Source organism: Fusarium coffeatum, assembly GCF_003316985.1.
Source record: "Fusarium coffeatum strain FIESC_28 chromosome Unknown BRIP53273_contig_203, whole genome shotgun sequence".
Lineage (NCBI taxonomy): Eukaryota > Fungi > Ascomycota > Sordariomycetes > Hypocreales > Nectriaceae > Fusarium > Fusarium coffeatum.
The window spans coordinates 31,518-46,875 of record NW_022157996.1 but is presented as its reverse complement, the minus strand read 5'-3'; the positions used below and the strand labels follow the sequence as shown (position 1 = coordinate 46,875).

General features: G+C 49.4%; 7 protein-coding genes across 7 annotated transcripts; 3 read left to right on the top strand and 4 right to left on the bottom strand.

Moving 5' to 3' along the window:
- Positions 1-100: 100 nt before the first annotated feature.
- FIESC28_08590 (uncharacterized protein) lies at positions 101-849 on the top strand (the record flags this gene model as incomplete). Its single annotated transcript, XM_031162728.1, has 3 exons — positions 101-626; positions 718-770; positions 823-849. 3 exons carry the CDS (start codon positions 101-103, stop codon positions 847-849), a joined length of 606 nt encoding a protein of 201 aa, XP_031013214.1.
- Positions 850-1,503: 654 nt separating this feature from the next.
- Positions 1,504-2,972, bottom strand: FIESC28_08589 (uncharacterized protein; the record flags this gene model as incomplete). The annotated part of the gene is made up of 2 exons (XM_031162727.1): positions 1,504-2,415; positions 2,466-2,972. 2 exons carry the CDS (start codon positions 2,970-2,972, stop codon positions 1,504-1,506), a joined length of 1,419 nt encoding a protein of 472 aa, XP_031013213.1.
- Positions 2,973-4,404: 1,432 nt separating this feature from the next.
- FIESC28_08588 (uncharacterized protein) lies at positions 4,405-5,409 on the top strand (the record flags this gene model as incomplete). The annotated part of the gene is made up of 2 exons (XM_031162726.1): positions 4,405-4,494; positions 4,549-5,409. The coding sequence occupies 2 exons, from the start codon at positions 4,405-4,407 to the stop codon at positions 5,407-5,409; spliced, it is 951 nt and encodes a 316-aa protein (XP_031013212.1).
- A 251-nt stretch (positions 5,410-5,660) lies between these two features.
- On the bottom strand, positions 5,661-6,957 carry FIESC28_08587 (uncharacterized protein; the record flags this gene model as incomplete). Its single annotated transcript, XM_031162725.1, has 5 exons — positions 5,661-6,243; positions 6,296-6,626; positions 6,699-6,778; positions 6,827-6,837; positions 6,904-6,957. 5 exons carry the CDS (start codon positions 6,955-6,957, stop codon positions 5,661-5,663), a joined length of 1,059 nt encoding a protein of 352 aa, XP_031013211.1.
- Positions 6,958-8,081: 1,124 nt separating this feature from the next.
- On the bottom strand, positions 8,082-8,919 carry FIESC28_08586 (uncharacterized protein; the record flags this gene model as incomplete). The annotated part of the gene is made up of 2 exons (XM_031162724.1): positions 8,082-8,389; positions 8,448-8,919. The coding sequence occupies 2 exons, from the start codon at positions 8,917-8,919 to the stop codon at positions 8,082-8,084; spliced, it is 780 nt and encodes a 259-aa protein (XP_031013210.1).
- A 1,132-nt stretch (positions 8,920-10,051) lies between these two features.
- Positions 10,052-12,137, bottom strand: FIESC28_08585 (uncharacterized protein; the record flags this gene model as incomplete). The annotated part of the gene is made up of 5 exons (XM_031162723.1): positions 10,052-10,716; positions 10,769-11,220; positions 11,272-11,735; positions 11,795-12,018; positions 12,089-12,137. 5 exons carry the CDS (start codon positions 12,135-12,137, stop codon positions 10,052-10,054), a joined length of 1,854 nt encoding a protein of 617 aa, XP_031013209.1.
- Positions 12,138-13,238: 1,101 nt separating this feature from the next.
- On the top strand, positions 13,239-15,329 carry FIESC28_08584 (uncharacterized protein; the record flags this gene model as incomplete). Its single annotated transcript, XM_031162722.1, has 1 exon — positions 13,239-15,329. One exon carries the CDS (start codon positions 13,239-13,241, stop codon positions 15,327-15,329), a length of 2,091 nt encoding a protein of 696 aa, XP_031013208.1.
- Positions 15,330-15,358: the final 29 nt, after the last annotated feature.

Sequence of the window (15,358 nt, the reverse complement as noted above, 5' to 3'; positions counted from 1 at the left end):
TTCTATGCTTAGCATCAATGTGAACAGACTCACAGCTTCAAAATTCGCATCGTACCTCTTATAGTGCAATCTCAAAGAACTCTTTTGATTCACATTCGCCATGTCAGTAGTCTTTGAGTCCCTTCTCGTCAAATTTAAACCTATCCTCGTTGAACATGCCGAGTCCCCTCCGGCATCTTTCTCCTCTGTGACCGACCACCTCAAGTCTATCCCAGGTGTCGAGTCCGTCTACCTTGGTCGCCCTCTCGAGAAGCCTGACTACTGGTTCCTTGGTATTCGCTGGGCCTCGCGTCCTGCTTATGACGCTTTTGTCTCTGGTTCTGCGGCCACTGACTGGCATGCTTCTCTGCGTGCTCTCGTGACGGGCCATCCTATCGTCAGTCCAACTGCGGAGTATACAGGCCATGCTGAATCTGCTCTGCATGCACCGATTACTGAATTCTGTACCTGCTGGGGCATCGATGAGACCTTCACAGAGGATAACATGAAGCCGTTCGCTGTGGCTTGTGATGAGGGTAAGCTGGCTGGTCTTCATGGTCTAGCTTACGGAGAGTTTGTCCAAGGTGAACATGAAGACTCCTCGGTCATCCCTGGTCGTGCATCAAGGCTACTGATGGGCTGGGATAGTAAAGAAGCTCATTTGCAGCACAAGAATAGTGGCAGCGGCAAGTACCCTTGGAAGCTGATATGCTATAGCACAAGCTAACAACATGAAAGCAATCGACGACAACATCTATTACCTGCTTGCTCGGAACAAGAGCCTTGAGATAGTAAGTCTTGGTTGTGTTCAGACAGCTCATCGGATAACTAACGTCATATTAGTATCATGTTCCCCTCAAGAAGCTCTAGTTGGAAGTATCTTTTAGAGGTCTCCTAAAACCGCACTGCTGGCTACACAAGAAAGAACATTTCTAGGCCAAATCCCAAAGGTTAGGCGGATTCTGAGTCTCGATCTAGAGACCATTGCTTATCCCTAGAAAATATCCAGATAACAGTGTTGCTTTTGTAAATACCAAAGTTTATTGAATTAAGTAGTGAACAAAACAAAAACAGAGTCAATGCGCCGTTGAAAAACCAAGGACCCTGAAAGCTGTCTCCTGTCGAGCAGTGACGCTTCCACTCTTTGCCAAGCAGCCCCGTCTTGTTTCCTTTTTCATCCCGATGAAATGCGAACCCATCCTTTGACACCATTTATATGCCGCTCAACCGTCTAGCGACCTCTTTCCACCCCTACTTGAAACTGTAATCCGGACATGGGCTGTTGGGTCGGCATCGATTCGTTGGCGCCTCCAAAAACGTCGCTAGATCCCTTTACTTCTTCGAAACTGCGTTCTCTCGCAAAGACAGAACACACTGCATCCTCCTTTTAGCTTCTTAATACCCCTATAAACAACACTGTATTCGTCAGATTCCGTGGATCGGTCGAGGTTCGTCGCATTCGCGTCGAAGGTTTAATTAAACACGGTGTTTTTCCGATTCTGTTGAGTTGTCATGGTTAGAAGCTTAGTTGGTACTGGGTCTGTTTTGAATCTCACCAAGTCGAGAGTAGAGCATGTAAAGAGCCATGCGATTGCATTCCTCCGTTCCGGTGATTGTCACAAGTCGTTCGTTGCTGTTATCTTGCGGTTCGTTAATCTTAATAACACTGTTGCTCATTTGTCGTATCTCGTTGATCTTCTGGCCACCCTTGCCGATGATCGCGCCGACCATGTCGTTCGGGATGTAAATCTGCTGGGTGATAGGCCCACCGGGGATCGCGCCGCCCATGGGCTGGGACTGAGGAGCACCGCCGTGGGGTTGAGGACCTGTGTGAGGAGGCATGTGAGGCTGGGCATGGGGAGCTGCACCATAGGCACCTCCTCCTTGCGCACCGCCGTAATGCATGGGAATGGCAGGGTTAGCTTGAGCGGCTGCGTGTGGCGGGTACTGTTGGGGGTAAGGCGCGGGTGGCATATGGTGAGAGCGACGGTCGTTGTGGCGGCCATAATTCTCACTTCGGCCGTAGTGACCCGAGGCGGGCTGAGGAGAGTATGGAACAACCTGCATGCCTCCTGGAATTGAACCAGCAGGGGCGCCGCTCCGTGTCGCGTATGCGGACGCAGCAGGACCACCAAATCTATCATTTAGCTGCTCGAGCAGGGTGCTACCGACATAGTAGGTTGCAATGTGCACGGCATCCGCGACACCCATGACGACCAGAGATCGCTCACTGGACATGGGGAGACAGGAATCAGACGCATTCAATCGGGCACCAGATGCATCCTGAATCTCACGGATACGAGCACCACCCTTGCCAATGATGGAACCGATCAAAATGTGTGGAATCAGCAGCCGCAGAGGATACGTCTTTGAAGATGCGGTCGAGGATTCGTTGAGGGGTTCGTTGTTCAGTGTTCGGATAATCAAGCCGAAAGCCTAAATCACGTTAACGCAAAAATCAATGGATTGAGAAAAGATTGGAATACCTTGGCCACAGCGTCTACTATTCCACTGACGGTAAGGATTCGCTCGACAGCTCCCTTTTGGTAGTCACTGACAGTGCACTTGGCGTTGGAGAGCTTCCTGATGTTGGATACATTCTCGCCTCCCTTTCCAATGACTGTAGCAGCCTCCGGGCTCGAGATGACAGCTCTAATATGAATCCAGGAGGTCTCATCGTGAGCGGCGGCAGATGTTACGGCATTCGATGAGGAAGCAGCAACAGTCGCGGCAGCTGCAGCTTTGGTGTCGGATGCTTGGTCCAGGGCGGCTTCGTCGTCGTCTTCAGATTTGGCAGCCCCATTGACCTTATCGTCGTGGTCGTCGGCAGAAACATCGGCCGGAGCTTCAGGAACCTCGACATCGTCGTCGTGCTTGCTTTTGTCGAGAGCAGGACGCTTAGCGTCAGGCTGATCGCCGGCGCGCGAAGGCGATGAGGCTTCTTCCAAGGGGCGCTTGGCCGACTGGGTAGGTTGAGTAGGAGAAGCAGACATCTTTGATATAATTGGTACGTTCACACGAATTTAGTCCTTTCGACACAGTCGATAACTTGAAACGTTTCGTTCTTTTTATTGCTTGTCTTATATACACTCAGGGGTTTTCGAGGAAAACGTGCTGGTGTAGTGACTTTCGCTGGGTGCGCGCTTCGGTGAAGTATTCGTGAAGTGACTGGTGTCGCGCAAGGACGGTGCGGTACGTGTTGCGGGCTGAATTGGGTTGAATTGGATTGAATTGAATTGAACGGAGGGAGAAGGGATTCGAGTCTCGTGTTTAAGGACGGGTTCCAGAACTCTTTCAGCGGGCGTCAATTAAGTACCCGGGAAGATCTCCTAGATTGCTGTAGGCAAGGAGAGAGAAAGGGCGGAGATGATAATCTCGTGATGAAGATGTTGAACGGTTGTGAGGAGATTGTGAAGCGATCGATACTGGGACGGACGGACTTCCTTTAAAAAGCAAAAAGAGGCAGTGCTCAGCTCAAACCTTCTGACCGTAGCGGAGACTCGAGGTTTTAATCGATCGCAATCTATCCGTGGCTCGAAACGCGAAAGCGGGATCCGATGGGAAGATATCTCGTCGCGAACTGTCGAAGGATGAGAAGCAGAAACAACTTCTCTCAATGGATCGGCGCGCGGTGTTTTAACTTAGTACGGAGACTAGGCTGTCGCAAAACGGACAGGGAAGGACCGATCCTATCCTAGGAAAAGAAGGTAAGAGAAGGAATAAAAAAAAGGACACTCTCAAAAACGCAATTATGAGTAATCGCCGAGAATGAACAAGACGAAAAATCTTACGAGGGTGGAAAGGGAAGGAGGAGGGGAAGGGGGGAAGGTACAACACGACAAGAGGCCGATAGGTAAGGTACTCGAGTTGGAGTGAGGAGATTGGGAGAAAGCGGGAGAAGCAGCCCTGCGAGGATCCATCAGAAGGATGGAGAATGCTGAGAGCAGTCACGTGCTTGGCGTACGAGGGAAGCTTGGGCCCTTGCAACCTTCCTTCCCGCTGTAGGTAGGTGATGAGACGGGAGCTTTGACTCCACAATACAACATCATTACAGCTGCCATTGTACAGTATAAATCATAATACCTAGACAATTGATTAATTCTCGAATATCAGTGAGAGCTGAATTGAATACCTGCTCTTGGTTGTTATAGCAAGCATCACTGCCACAAACCTTGAATGCGCTTCTACAACTCAACTTACCTTTTCGAGGTACATGTCTGAAGAGCAAACAAACATACACTAACTCTGTACCACCAACTTAAGACGCGCTCGTCTTTTATTGGTCCAACATCATACGTACATTTAGACCTGGGCCTTCCTACCGCGTCGACTCTTACGGCAAACATCAAGTATTATTCTGTTCAGAGCTGAATTATCTAATCAAATCGTTCTGACCACGAATTCTGACTATAAACTATCACGACTATGGCGGCACAGGCATACACAGCCAGTCTTGACCAAACACTACGGGAGCTCCAGCAACAGGTTCAACAACATGAAGAAGAGCTAGAACGAGTATATACTCATCTTGAAACCCTAAAATTGAATCACATACTAACTTCTACTTAGCTTCGGTCAGAGGAACTCCAACTTCCAGAGTCGGTGGTGGGACAATCGCGGATCATTCAAGCTGCCCTCAAGGAAGTGACAGAGTCAGACCCCTTCCTGCCATCGCCAGGCTCTCTGCTCCCAGCGCTGCTAGCCTTGCGCAGAACTCACCAGACAATTCAAGAGTCAAACACTTATCTCGCTTCTCAGCGCTCGAGCCATGAGCAGCTATCGCGCCAGCTTGAGGCTGACGAGGCGCGTCTCAAGGACCAAAATCTCCTTGGCGATGCTCTGACCGCACGGATTGACTCATTACGAGATGAAGTAGACGCAAACACAAATGTCACTCCGGAAGAAGGAGCAAGGGAGCGACTACAGGAGCTTAGAGCGAAGAAAAAGAATTTTGACAGGGACACTTCCAAGCTCATGAAAGTCCTGCTTCGGTTTATCGATAATCATCTGGCACCTATGCTGGCAGCGGAAGAGCTTGGTGGTCCTGTTGTTGGCGATCTCATGGACGTTGATGGAGAAGCATTGGCCGCTGGGTTCAACGCCCAGGGAAAACTCAAAAAGCCAAAAGAGACTGCCGACAAAGACGATAAGCGACAACGGAGGATTGATGAGATCTGGGGACAAGCGGCTGAAGAGGGTGCCGGGCGACAGAACGAGGTCACGGCGGCGGCGGCAGAAATGAAGTCGCTTACAGAGGAGCTTCTAAACACGCTTGCTGAAGCCGGAGGCGATAATTCAGCGTCCTACGTGCAAATACCGCGCGAATCTGCGGCTGCACGATTCTTGGTGCGATCCAAAATCGCGCAATTTCACCCGAGAGATGCGATGAGGCTCAAGTTGATCGATTTTGGACGAGACCTCGAAGGATGAAGATGAAGCGCGAGATGAATCTTACGTGGGTTAACATTATACAAACCCTCACATTACCAAGATGATTCTACAAGCAATATTAACGTGTCAGACTGGGCTTTACTTGGTCACAGGGTATGGACGAATAAATAGTTGAAAATCCCGTTGAATGACGCCTTTTCTCTCTGGCCTCTACCCTATTCTATTCGTTCTGCTGTTCTCTGCCATTTCTATACCCAGCCAATCCAACTCAACTCATACACAGCACATACTTATATAGCCTTTGCATGGTATTGCGTTGCTGGAGTCCTCAAACAATCCAGATTCCTCACCAGTTGTAGCTCAGCCGCCTTGCTCTTAACTAGATGCACCTTGGTCTCGTTGTCTCGGTCCTCAACCTTCATGTCACCCGTCGTGCGCTCAACAACCCTCTTCATACCCTCGCATGTCTTGGACAGAACCTCATGCATGCTGCCCAACACCTTTTCAGCCGCTCGGGCAAGTGGAAGCTCAGTGGCTGAAACAGAATCATCACTGAGCCAGCTGGCTGTGTGACGTAGACGCTCGTCGGCGTTGAATACGGCCTCACGCATGCGGATAACCATGAGGGCCCCGAACATGTCGCCTGTACCGCTGAAGTAACAGTCGATCGATGGGAAGACGATCTTGAAAAAGCGCGCCTGGCCAGTAGAAGTCATGGTTGAGCCAACAACGGCAAGGTGCGAGGGAGGATGGTCTGGAGCCTCTAGGTTGACTGATGTAATGACAACGTGAGGGACTCTGTACTTGTCGTGAAGGACTTGAATGGCCTTTCGAAGGCTGTCCATGTCGTTGATTTTAACCTCGGAGAGCAATCTATTTATGGTTAGTCAGTAGCCAAGCACACGATGAAATACTTTTATCGTACTCGGCCTCAAACTGGTTTGGGAGAATGAGATCAGCATCGTGGATGAGTCTCTTGTAAGCCGGTACAACTTCTGGAGAGACGTAGATCTTTCCATTGTCGCCCATGACAGGGTCGAGGGCCCAGAAGAACTTGCCCGGCGTGTCCTTAGACTTATCCTTGAGTTCACGGCCTATCTTTCCAACGGCATCAACAGCTTCAGCGCCTGGGATGTAACCGGAGAGCATCACGTCAAAGTCATCCAGATAAGACTGTTTGAGTCCATCCCACAAGTCCATAATCTCCTGCGCCGAGACTCTTGTTCCCTTCCATTGCTTATAGCCAGTGTGGTTGCCTTGAAAGGTGAAAATGATATGTTAGATTGTGGCTCATGAGCGCTTTTTCGTAGTCATCTATAAAAACTCACTGAACTGGACAGTATTCAGGGCTGCGACATCGCACCCTAGAGACTGTAGCACAAAGACGGCAATCTTGTTACCCACGTAACTAGGACCCGTCAATTCTCTTCTTTTCTGAACAGAGAGTATTACTCACCCAGACACGACCTAAGTGAAAATTGATGATCAGTATTGACTCAAAATTGAAAATGGGCCGATTCAAGATTTACGTACATGGCTTGCCACCGCGAGAACCCGTGTATCCGGCACTGCAGGAACAATAGACATGATGGGATAAGAGGCAATAAGACGATATCCTTAGCAGTTTCTCAACAGTTACAACTGAGCCTTGTAGGAAGTTGTTAGATCGGATCTAGCCAAAGGCGCCTTGAGTTGACAGAGTATGAGAGAGACGTCACTGGACAAAGCCTCTTGTACGTCAGCAGATAAACGTAGTGGTAGTAGATTCTCAGTGCAATGGATCTTGACTGAACCAAAGCAATTCTTATAAGAAAAGGAGAATGAAATAAAAGAGAGGAAGAAAAATAGGAATCTGAGTTTCGTTAAAAAGTAAAGGTAGTTTTAGAATCCGATTGAGGCGTCCTTGGAGCTGGATGCGCTTATTAGTCACGAGCTTAAATCTAAGAAACTTGACTCAGACTGGGGATGACAAGCCGAACATGTACAACAGAGAGAGAGCTATTGCCGCTTACCTTGGACTTGGTCTGATAAGAGATAGGATCGATTGATTTGAATTGATATTTAATGAGAGAGACTATCAGAATAAGACATTGAGGCAATGGCTCAAGATTGCTAGTCTAGTGACTTCCATTTGATCTCGTGCCCCGCCAACCTCCGATAAACTGCCCCGCATCGACACCAGTTCTTCTTGATTGTTACGAATGGCTTCACGTATGATACATTGTACGATGAGAGAATTGGTTACGAACCCAGCCACTATATGTTGTGCGTCAGGTTGTGAAACGCTAATTGAACATGATCGCACAGCATCAGCAGGCTTTACAGTGCCACTCGTCAACCAAGAACTAAAGTCACCAAAACTCCGAAGCCGGCTGATGTCATTGACAGCCTCTAACCCAACAAGAATGGTTTTATAGTTTCATTATCGTCAAAACTGGTCGATCGACATATGGCTAGAAGATAGTCTAACTAATACTCCTTAATCTCCATGTCTAGCCTATTCATTTCCACTTTGCCCATGCTCGCACACGTCTCTGATGCCTAATAACAAGCTCTCACTGAGTAGGCGAGGCTCCTGACATCCCTATTCATTGCATATTCTTTAACATATGCTCCCTTAAAACCAACCACTCGGCCATATCCTTTTAAACATCAACGCCAAGCTCATTTTCATGTAGCAGGATAGTGTCGCACTACTCAATGGCAGTCGTTTAGTCCTCGTCGCCAATCTTGGGAGCAAGGTAGAATCGGAGGTGGCTTTGGCCGGAGATCTGGTACTCCACCAGGAGAGGGACCTCATTGGAGAGGCAGATGTTGACTTGGTCGGACAGGGTAGCAGCCTTGCAGAAGTTGACAAGGTACTTGAGAGAGAATGTGAGGGCGACAGGCTCGCTCAGTTCAATCTTGATCTCCTCCTTGGGCTTCTCGAGGTTGGTGTTGCTGCGGAGAGTCACAGAGCCGTTACCAATATCACCGTTGCAAGCAAACTTGACACCGTCCTTGGAAGCCTCGATCATAACTGTTGGGGTCTTGTTAGATCCAGCTGAGAAACGTAGAGGGTGTGATGAGAAACTAACCGGACTCGGACATGGCCATGAGATCTGTGCAAATACGTCGGAACTCCAGGGAGGGCATTGTGATGGTAGCGGCGTACTCAGTATCGGGGATACCCAAGTGCTCCTGGTCAATGTCCATGAGCTTGAGGTCGTACTCGCTGATACGGTCGTTCTCGGTGTTCTCGAACTGGAGGTTCAGTACATCAGGGCCATCCTCGGCCTTGAGTGTGAGCTGGTCTTCGTTCTGGGCAGCGCGTAGCACTTTGGTAAGAGATGTGAGGTTGACACCGAGAGAGATGTTACGGTCGCAGCGGAAAGGGGAGAAGGCCTCGGCGTTGAGCATCATGGAGACCAGAGCAACGTGAGAGTTGTCCATAGCCTGCAGTTGGATGCCTGTGTCATTGCAGTCGAAGTTGCAGTCCTGCACCAAGTCCTTGATCGCATCGACGACCTTCTTGAGGACAGAGGCCTGTTCGAGTCTGGCTTCCAACATTTCTGTTCTGGTTATTAGCTTTCCGTCTGGTGGTGAAGTTTTTCTGGTGGTGCATGGAGCTGCCACGCGAAAGGAAAAGGGCGGGGTGACGGTTGCTAGGAGACTTACTGTGTGTGAGAAAAGAGTTAACGGGGAGAGGTATAAAGAATATGTAGCGAGTATGTAGACAAGTGTCTAATTAAGAGAAGAAGAGATGATTGCTTTGGAAGATGTTGTTTTGGGTATGAATGGGAGAGAAAGTGTTGTCTGGGTGAAGAGGATGCAGGTGGTAATGGATGGCTTTACCTTCTCTCTAGCTTAGTCGGTCGCGAAATTGCTAGGCTACCGCACTTTACTAGCAGCTCCATACCGAAGTGGGTAGTCACTTAACGCGCCACTCTCTCCAAGATACGCGACGCGTTACCTCTCCGAAGCTCCCATTTGATAGCCCCACCAACAGCTATGAAAGCAAGGCTAGGATTGGTCAAACAATTTGATAGGCAGGGCGAACGAGATGATGCTGTTATACGTATCACTTGGTAGATCTCTGACTATCAAAATAAATCATCCAACTTCCACATAATTTGTCTTGAGATTGGATCTTCATCCATGAAAGCCAGCTTATAATAGCATCAATGCTTGATTGTTGTAGTTGTGTCTATCATACATGGGCAAAGATTAAGGCCCCCCTTTTGTTTCATTATTTTCCCAGACAAGATAGGAAATAAGTCTCCGAAATGAAGAGGTTGCTATGCCGATTTGCTTTTCCTGACGGCTTTGATGCATACCCAGACTATGGCGCCCACAATCTGACTTGGGACGAAATCGTGTCTAAAAACAAATACTCCAACCAAATCCATAAACGCCTAGGCCTCCAGTGGCCTGTCTATTGTGTAGAAAAGTGCCTAATATGTATATAAAGAAAAGTGCGTGTCGTCGTGACGCCTCCGGATGCTTGGCGTGTCTATCCATCTGAGAAGGTCCAGTGATGTATCGTAAGTTGATAGCGAGTGTAAGAAGATAGCTTTAGTGAAGTCGATATTGGTCCAGATGGTAGTGCGCGTATTTGAATATACGCGAAAGGTAACAGGCGAGGTAGGAAATGTAGAGTGATGGTAATCGTTGGCTTGTTAGTTTCATAAATCAAACATCCCTACATAGACGCAATCCGCCCGGCTGGCGCACTTGCACGGGTTCGTGGTCGTAGGTTAATAACTGTTTCCAGTTCACGGAGCATGCCCTTGGTAGCATCGACATGTTGTCGAGCAATAGCCTTTTGCTCTCGTTCCTCCCGGACTTTGACTATTCTTTCTTCTCGGGTAAGCATGCTTCGTGGTCGAGGTAAAGCAACAGCTTCGAACACTTCCGGCGACTCGTGTTCAGTAGAACCGGCGTATTCGGAGCTGGGAGGAGACTCTCCCGTCAAAGCCTTGAGCGCAGCAGCGGTCCCACCATTCTCATCCACAGTCGTGAGGCCGCTGAGGGAGCTCACAGGTGACAGCAGGGTGCTCATAGACGAGAGCCTCTTCTCGTTTCTATCGATACCGAGTGCTAAAGCTGCCTTGCCCTCCTCCCATGCCGACATCAGTTCCTTTAGATCCATGCCAATGGACTCATACTGCGACATGAGATTCGGTCCAAGTTCTGAGATGTCGCTCGAGTCGTTCAAGCTTCGGTCGGATTCTTCCCGAAGCAATTGTAGTTTGGCTTGTAATCCTCTGATGCCTGTAGAAAGGGAGCCTAGCTTCCGCAGTTGGGCTCTCCAACGTTCTCGCCCTGGTGTAAGAGCATTCAACGGTGTTGGAGGAGATGGAAAGTCTAGATGTGTAAGTCAATGGTTAATAACCAGGTACATATGTCAGATACTCACTATCTTCTTCGCTAAGGATGCTCTGCAACCTAGAATGTGCTGTTTGAGTTGAGTTGTTCAAGCTCAAGAGCGATTCCACAGCTGTAGTCCAGCGAAGCAAGTCGTTCGTGTCGGTGTCGGCATCCAAAGCTAGGAGAGCGCAGAGAAATAGCTTCCGAATAGTCGAGAAACGAGCGGCGAGGATCTTCAGGGTTCTTAGTGATTCGGGATCTTCCAGATCTTCATCACTGAGACCACGACGGGCGTCGGACATGTCGAAGTCGGATATGTCGTATATATCATAGTATTTTTCTAGGTCTGTCTGTTCTGCGAATCCGTTGACGACTGTGCAGACTTGGTTGTAAGACTCGAGAACTTCGGCAAAAGAGTGCCTCAAAGCTTTGCGTAGTCTCAGACACCTCCGTGTCTGTGTGCGATCTTCTATACGGCTGATTGGTGGCAGAGGAGCGCTTCTATAAATTGGTTAGCCATTTTATTCACACTCGGGGGCAGCAAAGACCAACAGTCGGTAGCCTCGCGAGACCAGCTCGACCTCTTGTATCAGAGATAGAGCTGCTCCAGTTGCGCTATCAAAGTTGTGAGAATGCTCGACGAAAGAAGTGATTTCGGAAAGCGATTGCGATCTGCGGTAGCGTAACCATTGTCGCTTCATGTAGATCTGCCCCAAAAGCGCCCCAGCTGCGCACAACAGCAGCAAAAAGACGAGTCTTTTCTTGGTAACTCCGCTCCCGAGAACCCAGCTCAAAACTACTGCAACAGCCAGTGCTGCGAGAACTGATGCGATAATGCCTTCGGTAGATAAGAGTGAGTCGTCATTGCTAGACAGCGGGCTTGGTCCGCTGCTGCCGAATTGCGATTGTCCTAATCCAGAATGACCACTAAGAAGCTGAGATGCGATAATCGTATATCGGAATTGCTCGAGGAATTTGGCGTTGTCGGCTCGATCGATACTCGCTGCTACCGCGGCCTATCACGAGGGGGTTGTTTAGCAATGTTGATTGGCCAAGATGGCGCGACTCGACCTACCGAGTATTTCCCACTGGCAGACCGTAGACCAGATTGTTGAGGAACATTTAGCTGAAGCGCATTTGGAGCTTTGTTTCGAAACTTGGGCTTGACCAGAGGCCGACCGGTCGGCGCAAACGGAGAAGGGCTCGATGGAGGCGATGGACTGGAACGACCGGCCGACGATTCAGGTTCGGGTGTTATTATACCAGGCGCCCAGTCTGCCTGGGGTTCATCTCCCTCATCTTGAAGGAATGTTAGTTCGCGGCGAAGAAAAAAGAAATATCCCGCGGAACCGGGAGGGAGGGAGCTCACCTCTGAGGTAGTCGGCGAACGGGGACTCTTCATATACTACTGGCTCCATCTATCTTCTTTGTGACGTAGTCGGGGTCGATAAGATGTCACACGGAGCCATCGAGCAAAAGTTGTCGATGGAGGTGTAAATCGTATCGTATGCGACGGGTTGCTTTTGTTTGTTGTTGTTATGATGTTATGTCAAGTTGACAGTGGCTTATTCAGGAGAAAGCGACTAGAAGTAATAGAGAAGGCGAACAGGGACCAGCTGGGTCGTCGATGTTCCCAATTAGGGAAGCTCCACGCTCACCGTACGGTCCGTACACGCGGTTCAGTGGACAGCCCCGAGAAAGCCGACAGGGATCCTGGGTTATTGACTGCCTGTCAAAGCATGCGATGCGCCGCTACGTCGGATTGTTGGTGAATATACCCCGGAACCGTTAAGCTTGACCTTGCCAGGCGTAATTTCGATGCGAATGGGTGCTGTTCATGCAGCCCTTAGCATACAACGTTCTGTAATAAGATGCAGGAAGACGTAGGACACGGCGTATCAGCGCAAAGTAAAAGGGGATCTGGAGCGGGCTTTTGGACACATGGGCTCGTCTTAAGTTGGGGCCGATGGGATGACAAGGGCAGCTTGAGCACCTATCGATAGGCTTAAGTTATGGCGCAGGCGGAGCAAAGAGGCGCTAAATAGCACAATAATAGCGACTGGGCCCTGGCAGACGGGTGTCAGAAGAATTGGCCGCCGAGAGTATAAGAGACGAAATACATTGGTCATTGTATGCAGACCTAGGCTGGCGTTTAGGCTACTTTATTTCTGTACCTTAAGCCTTAGAGGACAATTCTTCTGACACCCTGGGGCCTGGGACGCAGCTGCCACCAACAGTGGAGTTCGGATCAGGTAAGCCTGAGGCACCAGCACCGACTTTCTATTGGAAAGAACCTGGGGTAACATCTCGCCTCTGGTTGGTCAATACGCGCACGAGCTAAATTCTCAAAGTTGAAGCTCCTCGACAATTCGTTTCAAGTTACGAAAGAGACGTTCATGACATCAACTCTGATCAGACTCGACATCCACTCGCGCAGAGCCTCAATTCGATACGACATCCTCACGATGCTAATACGGAGGTGAATGCCAATATCTCGACAATCCTTTAGGGCTACCCCAATGCCTCGACGATGCGTTATCCCGCACTATCGTCCGGGCATACGCCCAACCCCGAGCCCGTCAGAGGGCATCTGGGTCACTAATGCCATGCTGGCTCGAGCCATTGAGCGATTCCACCATGTCTATCCGGTCCCCCGAAGGAGCTTGAGTTCAGTTCCAGGGCCTCTTGAGAGCCGACGCCGCCTAGGCAAGCGACATATGACGGCCATCGTTCCCGATTCTCACGCCTCACCCTTTCCCTGGTCAATTGAATTCCCTATCGACCTCGGCAAATGGACATGGGAGGCCCCAACTCGACCACAAGATCGGCGACATAAAAAAGTCGGGTTGCTCGAACGTTTTCTAAGATCCCTCGAAGACATAGATTGCCCGGAGAGCTCACCCGACACCACTATAATACCACCACAAACAGCAACTCTCTCGCCTTTAGAACAGGTACTCGTTGGGCTCAGTGAAGATCTTGCTTCCTTTCAAGACATCGAGGACGGCAAGGCATTGTTCAAAGCATGTGAACCTCACCTCATGAAGGTTCTGGACATGATCGACGAGAACACGATATCCTCCGGCGATCTTATCCTAATACTCAACCCGTTCGACGAAACCATCAAGCGTCGGGCTCCAACGAAAGTCCTCGACTATGTGCTAGCGAGACAATGGATTTCAATCATCCATTGCATTCATGACAACCGGGTCCGTCCCACCAGTGATGTCTTTGGTGGGCGCTTATGGCATCAGTGCCTCAAAACAGCATTGCAAATGACACCTCAATCTGTCACATTCGAACTTCTGGACGAGCTATTGCGACTGACCCGGCAATTTGAGAGAATCTACTTGGATTCCAATGATTACATTGCTTTGATGCGGGCACATATCCTCCTGGAGTCTGGTCAGGACCAGCGGGATCCATCGCAGCCTATATCGACTCACATTCTACGCCGAAATATTTATTTGTCTCGTATGTTTGGTGTCAAGGCTCCATCAAATATGGACACCTACGAACAGTTATCACAATCTTGCCTCGAGAACAGCACGGATGCCACAGAACGACGTTCGATTGCATTCCACTTATTGCTTAAACTGGCCGCTGCCCCCGGGCTTAAGATAAGGGAATTCACGAAATTGATCCAAGTGACTCACGATACGAGCGAGTGGACCGAAACAGAGGTTCGACAATTTGCAGCTTTGCGCCTCATGAACCAAAGCCAATGGAAGTTACGTCCGGAAATTTTGCAAGAGTGGTCCGAAAAGCCCACACAACTGCATTCTTGGGCGGCGATGCTTCACTCTGCTTTCCATCGACACGCCAAAAAGCGCAAAGCCAATCTGAGGGCACTTTCGTTTACCAGTGACGCCTGCGGTCAGCTTCATACCTTGATGAAGGCTGTTCGTTTATTGCCAAATCACAATGAGATTGTCTCGGATATGGTCAAAACGGAGGAAGACCCTCACTGCGCGCTTATTATGTGGGAATACTACAACGAGGAGCAATCAACCGCCGATAAATTACCCTGGTATATATGGGTGCGGCACGCGGAAGCCATCGTGATGGATACTGATCTACCTGCTGACCTTATCTGGCGGGTTGCCGAATTCCACCCCGAAAGGTCGTTCAACAAGTTGAACAATCCCATCAAAAAAGGCACAGTCTACACGATGGAGTTTCTCGCGGACTTGGGACAATTGTACATGAAGCGACCTAATATGACAAACCGATCGCGGCTAAGATATATCGAAAAGGTCATGAATCTTGGCAAAGCTTCCCGACAACCAATGCCTCAATCTTTGGTGCAGATACTTACAGAAATTATACTACAAGATCTAGAGATGGGCAAGATGGGTCGCAAGACGCGTCTTGAATACTTGGTAAAGAAAATAGAGCAATTCTGTGGAAGGGAACAGGCACAGAAAGCTGCAGTCTCAATTGATGGTTGGAGATGGACCAATATGAATCAAATGAGACAAACACTACCGATGCCCGCTTCTAGCGTGCAACATCGCAAAGCTGAGGAGGATAACGAAGAGCTTGAGGTGCTTCTCAAGGCTGCTCGTCGAGAAGTACAAGCCCCAGCTATGGCAAGTGCCACTTTCTAGATGGCCTATTTAATTGCATTCGGTACCCA